Genomic DNA, 11,712 nt, shown 5'->3' with positions numbered 1-11,712 from the left:
CGAACGTCCAACCTCAGAATTCTTGAGTTCCATTGATCTAAACCAAAGTCCAAATCAATCATTATCCAAATAACAAATACTAACTCTCTCTCCTTTTTTTTTGGGGGGGATAATGATGAATCTAAAATCAAATCTGATACTTAAATCCGTATCTTCCGGATCGTGTAGATGTGAATATCCGAACTAATTAGATATGATTAGTATCTAGCTTACTCAAATCTAATTGATATAGTGAATATATAAACAATATCAGATTAAAGGATCCATCCGTATACACCACTCGCGGTGTATACGGATGCATACGTATTCGGCCCCACCGCAATCCAATCACGTATCAACGACGAGATACGAATCCCATAAGCCGCAGGCTCGGATCCACGTAACCGTGCAGCGCACGCGTACCGCACGTGGAAGGAAACCACCTGCGTTGACACGGTATCTCCGCCTACGTAAGGAAATGGAGGCGGAGGAGGAGTCCTCCACCTCCCGGCTGCGGATTCTATTAATATCAAATGAGCGATCGCGCCGATCGCTGGACGATGCCTTGTCCTTCCCTCCACCATTAAAGACAGGTTGGTCGCTCAAGAAAGGAGGAGAGGAGAGAAGGAAGGAAGGTAGAGAGGGGGGCCCGAGGAGAGATGGTGGTCAAGAAGGTGATGAGCTTCTCCCCTTGGGCACCTACGGCGCCGACGAAGGCGAAGAGGAGGAGGAAGTGCAAGGTCACCGTGAAGGTGGTGGGTCTCGAGGGGCTCCTGCCGCTACCGGGGGTGGCGGCGGTCGAGGTCGGCTGGCGGCGGCCGCCCAAAGTCGGGGCGCTTTCGTATCTCGTGGGAAGGAAGAGGCCGGCCCGAAGCGTGTCTTCCCGTAGGCCGGTGGAGGATGGCTGGGCGGTCCGGTGGGACGACGATGACGAGTCGAGCCGGTTCGAGAACGTGTGTCGGCTTTGTGACCCGAACTCGGTCTCGGGTCCTGCCCATGATGTTTCCTTTTCCGTCCTATACGTGAGTTCCTCATCGTCTCTGTGTATTTGACGCTATGAAGATGGTCTTCAGGTTTTCTTGCAGAGATTTGACTGTGGATTACGGATAGGAAATGAGGTCAGATCTTTTCAATCTTCACCATGACAGGAATTACCGATGTCAACGCACCTTCTTGCATCAAAATTTTCAGCAGGATTTGATGCCGGCCATTTGTTTGATAGAATTCCTTGTTTTTAGCGTTAGTAATATCTCTAGAATTTTATATTGCAATGAGTACAGAAAACAGTGAAAACAGGTTTGCAGATTCCAGAACTCTGTCAAACCAGTTTGAAAGCTGTAGTCTTTCTGTCGATCTGCTTCTCAATGACTAGGTTTAATTCTGCAGGGATCTGGTGAAGAGGAAGGAAGCAAGACGAACAAATTGGAAAGGATAGGGACGACAAATGCAAGCTTAGCTGAATGGTTTAAGGAATCCCAATCCCATAAAGAGAGTGGAGGAGCAGAAAAGGGATTCAATCAGCAGCTTCCTATCACCTTAAGGAAAGAAGGATCGACAAGCTACGGAGTGCTACAAGTAAAAACCCCCTTTTTTTTGCCTTCTTCTCTTCTTTTGTTCAAAGAAAGCTAATAATGGCTTGTGCTTGTTGTTTAGTGTGCCATTCAAAAAGAGAATAATGTTTTTTACTTTGGCCAAAGCTTCATGACATGGTAACTTCAACAATGCAAGTGCCTCATCTTCTTATCTATGAATATGTCTGGATAATGCTGCATGACATTGATTGAGTGTACACAGTGTAGAAATACATGTGCATCGATTTCAGTGTCTGAAGCCACACATTTATCAGGGGAGTTTTTGAAACTAAATTATTAGCAGTTTCATTGTCAATGCAATGAGTACATCAGTAACATGGAGGAAAAAATGTTCAGCCAAAATAATTCAAGAAAGTTTGCTAGAGTTTTAAGTTTCTCACAACATCATGCAATGGATCTGCTAATTATGTGAATGGTTCAGGTCACTGTCAGCTTCACAGAGGTAAGGACTTCTGGAGTAACAAAGGGAGCATCACTCAGTGAAGACAGGATTATGTTAGAGCAGAAGGGCAGCCAACAAGTGAAATCTGATGATCCAGGAAGCTTTGACAAAGAAAATATGGTTCTTGATCACCTTTTTCGGCTACAAGATGAAGAAGATATCTTGGAAGACAACAGTGTTCAGAATCACAATGCCAGCAGCAGCATCAGCAGCAACAGTTGCCAATCGAGTCCAGACTCAGAATCAACTTCGAAGGGTTGGTTCTGCTGGAGCAAGAGGAGCTGCAAAACTCCTGATCTCAAGGAGGGAGAAAGAAGGAAGATGTCCTCTTGTGAAGACATTTCTTCTGAGCACAAAAAGGTGAGTTAATTTCAGTTAAGCATCTTCTTTTACAGATCTTGATGTCGGAGGTATCCATGGATCTTGATCCTTTATTGTCTTAGCAGAAGGAATCACTAGATTCTGATGAAGATGATGATCCAAAAGGCAGTTGGAGAAGCAAAGAATTCATCAGCAGGGACAAGCAAACAAAGATCAAAATCCACACCTTCTTTGCTTCCATCGATCAGCGAGATCCTAGTGCAGGTGGAGAGAGTGCTTGCACAGCCATAGTTGCGGTACTCGCAAACGCACTCCATAACAATGAGCTGAATACACCAACGAGATCAGAGTTTGATACACTCATCAGAGAAGGCTCGTCGGAGTGGCAAAAGCTATGCAACAACACATCATACATCGATCGGTTTCCTGACAAGCACTTTGACCTTGATACGATACTGGAAGCAAAATTGAGGCCTGTATCAGTATTACCTGACAAATCTTTCATAGGGTTCTTTCAACCAGAGTGCTTCAAATCGTTGCATGGGGCAATGTCATTTGATGACATATGGCATGAGATAACTAGTGACATCGTAGGAGACAGTAAGGTCTTCGTCGTAAGTTGGAATGATCACTTCTTCATGCTGAAGATGGAAGCAAATGCATACTATGTCATGGATACACTGGGAGAGAGATTGTATGAAGGATGCAAGAAAGCCTATATCCTCAGGTTTGATGACTCCACAGAGATGTTCAGGCACCAAGAAAACAAGGGAATTGATGATTGTGATGAGCTCATTTGCAGAGGGAAGGAGTGTTGCAGAGAGTTCATAAATAGATTCTTAGCTGCTATACCATTGCAGGAGGAGTTGATGTTGGAAAAGAAGGGAATCGAGACCAACACAGCGCTCCACCAGAGATTGCAGATTGAGTTCCACCTGACACAGGCTTCAGCAGACACTAGCAATGATGATTCTCAGGACAACACTTGGAAAAATAACAGTGACTTGAATAGCTAAAGCAATGACACCATAAACAAGAGCTGGAAAAGCAATGGCAGTTGCAGTGATGACAGCATTTGGACCAACGGCATCAGCTATGCTAGTGACATAGATCACAAGAATCTGTGATGGTTTGAGCTATATAAGCTTTATATGATGCAACTGAGAAGAATGATGGAATATTGAGTTCTCTGAATAATGTCCACAAGAGCTGCAGAGTGGTGTGAATTTGCCACTTGCACCAGCAATTTCCCGGTTTCGCTTCCAAATCTCCCAACTGATAAAACCTGAGCAGAAAATTTCGTTATGAGCCAAGATTTAATCAAGAAAAGAACATGATAAGGAACACTGGCAAGTTCTCCTCCCTGACTATTAACCAAGTGGGAAATTTATGGTGGATTCGATATCCAGTCCTAAGATACAATTGCACAAGCCATAAAGTAGATCGAGACATATAAGACAACTGTTGGTTGTTGGCAAAGATCATTTACAGTACTTGTAAGTCCAATTACAGGCAGCCTTTAGCTGGAATTTCTTCGTGCAGCTCCGTTGTGTAGTATCAGAAAATGCTCAGAAGTGAAGAAGGGTTGCTCTTTACGTTGCTACTCTGAGTTTGTAGCTATTTGAATTAGTTTGATATATCGAGCAACCGATATGGTAATGGCAAATTTGAAGGAGAGATCTTATCTACCATATGTAGATCAAATGATGGTATCCTTTGATATTTCCCCCCTTTGGAAGCAAAGAAATCCCTTCTGTATAATATGTTGTGTGGCAACATGGCAAACATATAATGATCATGTGAAAAACTTAAGTTCTGCAATGCAAATATCTATATTTCTGATTACTTTGTTTCCATCAATTCTTTAACATCATTTGGTGGTTTAGAGTATGGATATCTAAAATTAAATGCAGTCTAACTGCAAATTTGCATTCCTTAAATTATTATCTGATCTTTACCCCTGCTTGCCAATGAGGTCCTCCATCATGTTCCTCTTTAGAATTATGATGTTGAGCATTCTCTCTGCCTTAGTTTTGCTAAATGTATTTGGAGTTCTCATGCATACAAGAATGAGTCAGTGATCTTCCTACATGCAGGAATTTTCTCTGGTTTTGGCAGATTGGTTTGGAGGTCTCCTCCTCTTACACAACTTTACCATCTTCCCTTGGATAAGTAAGTGTTTCTTTGGTTAATTTGCAGTCTGAAACATAGGGCATTTAAGAGAAACTTCAATCCTACACTCATGAAGTATCACCACAACAAAGAGAATTAGAATCAAACATGAAGGGAAAGATCTAACACAAAGAAAAAGGATGTACTAAGCAAATTTTAGTTTAAATCTCGCTGTTATTATAATCTTAGCAAGATTAAAGTAATCCTTTAACAACAATCCACATTTTGGCCTAATAGTTGTTTGATTCCTCCTCCTCCATGTACTCTTTTGAATCTTGAGCGCATGTTCTCTCAAGGATTTCCCATCATGAATAGGTTCAAGTCACAAGAATAATTTCTGTTTATTTCTCGCTACATGATTCCCTACCTTCGTCTCTATTGGAGGAATAGTATGTGACCCATATGGCGGGTCCCAGAAAAAGAGGATAGGTGAAACGGGTGGTGAGTAACCAGTACGAGAAGTATTTAGGAATCTCAATCGATACCTAGAAGTTTACCTGTCTTGATATTGGACAACTATGTGGGCCCGGAGAGGCTCTCGTAAGAGTTAGCATCAACGGACAGGTAGATGAACGTTTAGTCGATGGCGGGTAAGCAAATCAATTAAATCGATCATCTCTAGTCACCCTATTTCACAGGAGGCGTAATCTAATAGATAGATGACACCATAGAAAGCCGTCCCCCGCTAAGCTTGTCCTGCGTCCATGGCGGTGGCGGCGTTCCCCTCCTGCGGCGCTCGCCGCCTCAACGCCCGCCCATGGCTCCACGCCGTCCGCGCCTCCGCCTCGTCTCCCTCCCCTTCAGCCTCTCCCCTCCTTCCTCCCCCTGAAATCGACGCGCTCGCAGCTCCGCCGCGCTCCGACTCCGCTGGTGCCGTGGCTCCCACTCCTCGCTCTTTCTTCCCGAAGCGTGGTCAGACTCTGGAACTCGTCTGCGAGTCCCTCGCCTTCAAGGGGAAGGGCGTCTGCAAGGTCGCGGACACCGCCTTCGTCGTCATGTGCGACCGCGCCCTCCCCGGCGAGCGCTTTCTCGGCCGCGTCACTCGCAAGAAAGGCAGCTACGCCGAGGTCGTAATCCCTTCCCCTTGCCTCATCACTATTTCGATCTCTTTCCTCGGTGCTTGATTAGTCGTTTCCGTGAGACTACAGGCGACGAAATTGAAGACGATTAGTCCGCACAGGGACGCGGTGGAAGCTCCGTGCCAGTATGCTTCCTACTGCGGAGGTTGTAAGACTCAGAATCTCTCATACGAGGCACAGGTTCGAGCCAAGGAGCAGCAAGTTAGGGATTTGATCGTTCACGTCGGGAGATTCTCGGACAAAGATCCTGACTTTGTTGCCATCTTTAAGCCCATCGTACCGTGTGATTTGCAATTCCACTACAGGAACAAGGTTAGCGTGGTTTGAGCTAAAAAACCAAGTTTTGGCCTGTTTCTTTTAGTAAAGGTGCAATCTTTCTGCTGCTTCACAGATGGAATTCTCGTTTGGTGCTGAAAGATGGATGCCAAGAGATGTATCAAGCGGGAAGGAGGAACAGATGGAGATCGGTTATGCGTTGGGATTGCATGCCCCAGGTTTCTTTGATAAGGTCCTTCATGTCGACAAATGTTTATTGCAGACTGAAGCAACCAATAAGGTAATGCTTTGTAATATTAGCTTCAGCCATTGTATTCTGCTCTAAATCTGGATGAAACATCATGTTTGATAGGATGAATATTTTCCCTCATTATAGTTTGAATATAGCTACTACAGAATGTCTCTCTAAAATTTTGAAGCTTGCTACCTTAGGATAACCATGTTTCTCTTGTTTTCATGCAGTGACATTTTTTCTTGTTAGTGATTCTATTGAGAGAAATTCATTCTTTGTTATTCATTTGTATGCTTGAATTATAAATTTAGTTGATTATTCTCTAATTTTATAGGTTCTTGCAGTTATTCAAGATAGTTGGAGAGATCCAAAGCTAGGCCTTTCCCCGTATAATGTTCACACCCATGCTGGATTTCTTAAACATCTGATGCTAAGGACTGGAAGGTACGATTTTCTTAGACTAGTAATTTCATTACCAAGTTTCATATAATTTAAATGCCTGTTGTAGCTGCTGAATCTTCTTTGACTGTTTTCTTGGTCATGGTTCATCATTTTGGGATGTTGTTGCATGTATATGCACATATGGTTCATCATTTTGGAATCTTCTCTGACAGAATTTTTCTTTTGACAGAATAGCCTACTTTGGAATTACTTAGCTTGGAAACTATAAGTTGCATCCTATGTTGTAATATGATACTCTTTAACGCTGACCACCCTTTTGTTCTGTCTTTCCTTTTTCTTATTAGCTTTCCATGGTTTGTATTCTTCCCTTTTCTTGTGCTAATGTATCTTTCACGTCTACCTATTGCATACTGTAATTGGTTGCATTTGGTCTAAACTTATTGTGTTGTGCCAAAAGTTTCTATAACTTGCACTTAATTTCATATTTTTTTGCCAGAGATGTCAATACTAGCAATCCGGAGGTTATGGTTAACTTTGTCACGTCAAGCTATGAACCTAATCTGTTGAAGCCTCTCGTTGACAAAATTTCAGCTATCCCTGAAGTGGTTTGTACAAAATAGCTGTTCATGCTTCATTAGTAAATAAGCATACAATTTATTTGTTCTTCTTTGGAGCTATATCCAGTTTCTGAAACATTACTTGTTTAAGGACTTCAAAATGTTGTGCTTATTTAACTACTTAACATGAGGAAGAGAACATAATAAGTGTGTTGAATTAATTGTAACTTCTATGTAGATCATTTCTAACACGGGATTCTATCATGGGCATCATTAACATTACTGTGCTATCATTATTCTTCCATTGTTTTTTCTCCATTAAAGAGAGTTTATGATTTAAAACTTTATTCGAAGAAAAAAAGATTATTTGTTGAATTATTTTAATGGCTAGAAGCAAGGTATACAGTTTCAAATGATATCGTCTAGTACGGATAGTACGTATTGGTCCGATAGTAAATCAGTACGCGGACAACTCATTATCGGGCGATATTTTTTTATTTCTAATATATATATATATATATGTATGTATATATATATATATATGTATATATATATATATATATATATATATATAAAGGTGACATTGCTCCGCTTGGGGAGAAGAGAGGCAACGTCGCACATTTTTTTTAAATATATATATATATATATATATATATATATATATATATATATATATATATATATATATATATATATATATATATTGCTCGGTATACAAAAGTATCATATCGTACCGTACCGAGAGAATGTCGAAACTTTGGTACGGTACGATATTTCAATCCTTGACTAGAAGTCATACAATTGATAACTGATGACCAACATGTGTAGTCTGTGGGATCACTGCCATCAACATTATAGAAGTATGAATGCACATTTTCTTTAACACATGCTAGGTTTACAACAAGCCAACAACAATGTGGCACAAGGTGCAGTTTTTTTTCAACAGCATTTTGAACTGTCACTTAGCTTGCTACGACATTAACCTTTTCTAGACCTTGCATAATTTTCAATTTTTCCCTACAACTGCCCTATAATTGCCTGAACATGGTAGAACCACTTGGAACATGAGACTAGAAGAACAGATGAGGTTGAGAATGTTTTAAGATAGAGCTATTGAAAGAACCTTTTAGAGAACCCCCATATCAAGCGTTTTGTGAGAACAAGTGGAAATTTGTTTTGTTCAGTTCTTTGTTATTTAATTTTTGAGGTTCTTTGTGATAGTGTGTGTAAAATGAGCTATTCAAGTTGAAAATATGATTATAAATAATTGAGAGTAAAGAAAAGATGCATTTTGCTTCTGTAATTTCTTTAACAGTCACATAGATTACTGATTTAATGCCAACAAATTAAACACAAGGAAACTCTTGATCTTTATAATTCTTAATCACTAGTCTGTTGTTAATTATTCCCCCCTGCAATGAATGTTTGGATGGCAAGTAATCTGCTAGCACAATATTCTGACAACTTTATCATTGTGCTTTTCCTTCATTAAGGTTTTCCCTACCGTATGATTAAAATGTACATTGTCTCCTCTGGATGTTGACAGGTCAGTGTCATGAATAATGTAAACACATCAGTTGGTAATACATCTGTAGGGGAAGAAGAATATACTCTATACGGTAAATCAACTATCACAGAGATGTTAAGAGGACTTACATTTCAGATATCAGCGAATTCTTTCTTCCAGACCAATTCTCATCAGGTTTGCAATGCAATTTCACACACTACTGTGTTCCCGCTTCAGCTTCACATTGTAATAACTTTTTGCAAAGCCCATGTCATGTTATTTCCATTCCATTCTTACTATTTGATCCAGCATAGCTTTCTTGTATTTGTGTTGGGAGCCTCTTGTGTTCAGTACCATAATTGGGGCGTGACAGGCATCAGTCTTATTGGTTGATAATAGTTTGGTTGTTTGGTCTCTATATTTGTTTTTCACTCTTCTAACTTTGTAGTTCTCTAGAACATCCACGACCTGCTTTGTTTCTAGTGTTGATGATACAGCAATTAAATATGCATACAGTCCAAAATATTTGATCGCACTTTGTTCTTGACATGACAGTCATGAGCTATTAAAAATTTTGGAAATTTTTTTATTTTAAGGTCTCTCTTTATTTTGGTAAGAAGAAACCTTGCGTCATGCTAGAGAAAGCCTGGCTAGAAAAATCCGAGCTAATCTGCACAAAGTGGTCGGTTAATTTTCCTAAACATCTTTGCAGAGAACATTCATGCACAACCCAATTAGTAGCATAATTCATGTCCCATGGCTATAGACAGGTTACACTTACCACCTAGAAGTTAAGTGCCTGATGGATATCAGCCAGGTCTGGTTCTGGAACCTCAGCATGATGATCTCTCCCATTTAACCAGGTGATAACAATCAGTGACTCAGTGACTCTCTCTCAATCCTGCTACAATATCATTGCCAGTGCAGTTTTGCTTTTTAGGTTTTTATGGTTGTGTAGAAGATTGTAGAGAAAGCTTTTAGATCAAGAAGCTTCAAAACTGAAATTTCTTATGTTTATTGTTGAAATGGCAATTTTTAAACTGTTCTGCAACCTGCCAATGATGGCATCAACCAAAGACAGCCAAAGATGTCCTACAGTTTGTTTGATTATTTTATATGTTGCTACAAGACAAAATGATTGATCATTAGCTACATTGATTTCTTGGGGAAAACAAAATTTTATTGGCAATAGGAAAGTGGCTCTTCTTCAGCTTTCCCTGTTAAGAATGGGGGAACTTCACATTTCATGTTTTAAATCATAAGCAAATTAAAAAAAATTATATTGTTTTCAGGCAGAAGTCTTGTACAAGCTTATTGAGGACTGTGCTGGACTTAGAGGAGATAGCTCAGAAATTGTGCTTGATCTGTTTTGTGGAACAGGAAGCATTGGTTTGAGCCTTGCAAGAAGGTAAATATTGTAAATTTATGAGCCTCTGCAAAATGAACCACTTTTTACCGATAGTTTTTAGGGTTAGTTTGACATGCACTTTGGATGTGTTTTTCCTGTAGTAAAAATCTTGAGGAGAGATTCTTTGTTTGTTTTCAGGGTTAAACATGTTTACGGGTATGAAGTAGTGGCTGAAGCAATCTCAGATGCACGAAGAAATGCTAAATTTAATGGCATTCATAATGCAACATTTGTTCAAGGAGATCTTAATAAAATCAACGATAGCTTTGGGAATGATTTTCCAAAACCTGACATTGTCATTTCAGGTTTTGCTCTTTCTGAAGCTGCTTCCATCTATTTTCTGGGTGGATCTTTTTTCGGGTTTTGTTGTCTTGATTTTTTCTTTAATTCCTTAATGTTTTCTTTGTTTATTTTCATGGGACTTCAAACATGGGCAACTTTCTTTCCATCGAGGTCTGCCATTGTATATATAAATTTGCCAAAATATTGGCATATGCTTGGTTTGCATGTTTTAAATTTTGCTTCCAGGTATCATACGTGGAAATATACCAAATAATGGAATTTGATCATGATATACAATTTGAATGTAATGCATTAAGGCCTGAAAATTTAAGGAATGTGCTCTATGTCTTTAGTGAGAGGAGAAAAAGGCCCAGTTAGTCTTATCAGCTTTTTGACCATGTGACATTTCTGAGTTCGTTCTATCAAGTGATTTGTTATATTTTGTATTAATATGCAATTATCTCATAAAATTCTGCAGATCCTAACCGTCCGGGCATGCATATGAAGTTAATCAAATATCTACTTGAACTTCAGGCACCTCGTATCGTCTATGTCTCGTGTAACCCATCTACATTGGCACGTGATCTCGATTACCTCTGTCATGGTCTTGTACGTATCGGTCTTGTACATTAAATACTCGAAGTGATTAGTTTTATGTATTTATTTGAATATTAATACAAATTTGCCTATTTGTATTGAGTTTGTGCAGGCTGAGAAAGGCATAAGAGGATGCTACCATTTGAGAAGTGTTCAGCCGGTTGACATGTTCCCACATACTCCTCACATCGAATGTGTCTGCTTGCTGGAGCTTTGTTGAATGTCGTTTTACGGTGAGACATGCGTGCTTGGTAATGTATGAACTTGCTTGTAGTTTCTGTATACTAATATGAGCAAAGCTTATCTGAAAACAATGATGTGATGCCTTTTTGGCTTTCGATGCCCTTCTTTTTTAATTTTTTTCTTTCATCAGGTTGTTATCAACAAAACCAAGAAGATGAAATGCTGGAGATACTATTAGATCAAAGGAATGCTACTGGATGTGGTTTTGGAAAGTCTATCCATGGAGTATTAATTGCTTGGATGGGGGAATGATGGAGGGTGGTCGGGTTTTCTCCTCGAGGAAGAAGCGGAACAGAGAAGGCTAATCCGCGATATATGAGAAACAATGTTTTCTTCTAATGTGTTATTGTTCTTGCATTGTCATTTAACCATTCATTTTGTTTCTGCTTTGTCCCTTTCTAGAGAGAGAGAGAGAGAGAGAGAGAGAGACCAAATTACCTATGCAAAGTGCTTCATTGCCTTCCCTGCTCACAGTAAGATTGTTCTCTGCAACTGGAGTGATTAGGGTTTAAGATTCAGAAACAACTTCCTTTACTTACAGACTTAGCAAAGCTCATCAAACATGTAATGCAAAGCATTTACCAACTTTTCTAGCTGGCCTCGAGAGACTTTTAATCCTCCAT

At 39.9% G+C, this 11,712-nt stretch overlaps 2 protein-coding genes across 2 annotated transcripts; both read left to right on the top strand.

Annotated features, from left to right (window-relative positions):
* Positions 1–476: 476 nt before the first annotated feature.
* On the top strand, positions 477–4,179 carry LOC135631658 (uncharacterized). The gene is made up of 4 exons (XM_065139404.1): positions 477–1,001; positions 1,366–1,554; positions 1,993–2,373; positions 2,460–4,179. Exons 1-4 carry the CDS (start codon positions 639–641, stop codon positions 3,348–3,350), a joined length of 1,824 nt encoding a protein of 607 aa, XP_064995476.1. The 5' UTR covers positions 477–638; the 3' UTR covers positions 3,351–4,179.
* Positions 4,180–5,151: 972 nt separating this feature from the next.
* LOC103976437 (uncharacterized) lies at positions 5,152–11,560 on the top strand. The gene is made up of 11 exons (XM_009391633.3): positions 5,152–5,573; positions 5,655–5,897; positions 5,977–6,141; positions 6,428–6,537; positions 6,992–7,100; positions 8,599–8,754; positions 9,852–9,967; positions 10,106–10,272; positions 10,728–10,858; positions 10,959–11,079; positions 11,220–11,560. The coding sequence occupies exons 1-10, from the start codon at positions 5,211–5,213 to the stop codon at positions 11,064–11,066; spliced, it is 1,668 nt and encodes a 555-aa protein (XP_009389908.2). The 5' UTR covers positions 5,152–5,210; the 3' UTR covers positions 11,067–11,079; positions 11,220–11,560.
* Positions 11,561–11,712: the final 152 nt, after the last annotated feature.

This window comes from Musa acuminata, chromosome BXJ3-2 (genome assembly GCF_036884655.1).
Source record: "Musa acuminata AAA Group cultivar baxijiao chromosome BXJ3-2, Cavendish_Baxijiao_AAA, whole genome shotgun sequence".
In the NCBI taxonomy this organism is placed as follows: domain Eukaryota; kingdom Viridiplantae; phylum Streptophyta; class Magnoliopsida; order Zingiberales; family Musaceae; genus Musa; species Musa acuminata.
This window is presented reverse-complemented; position numbering and strand designations above follow the sequence as displayed.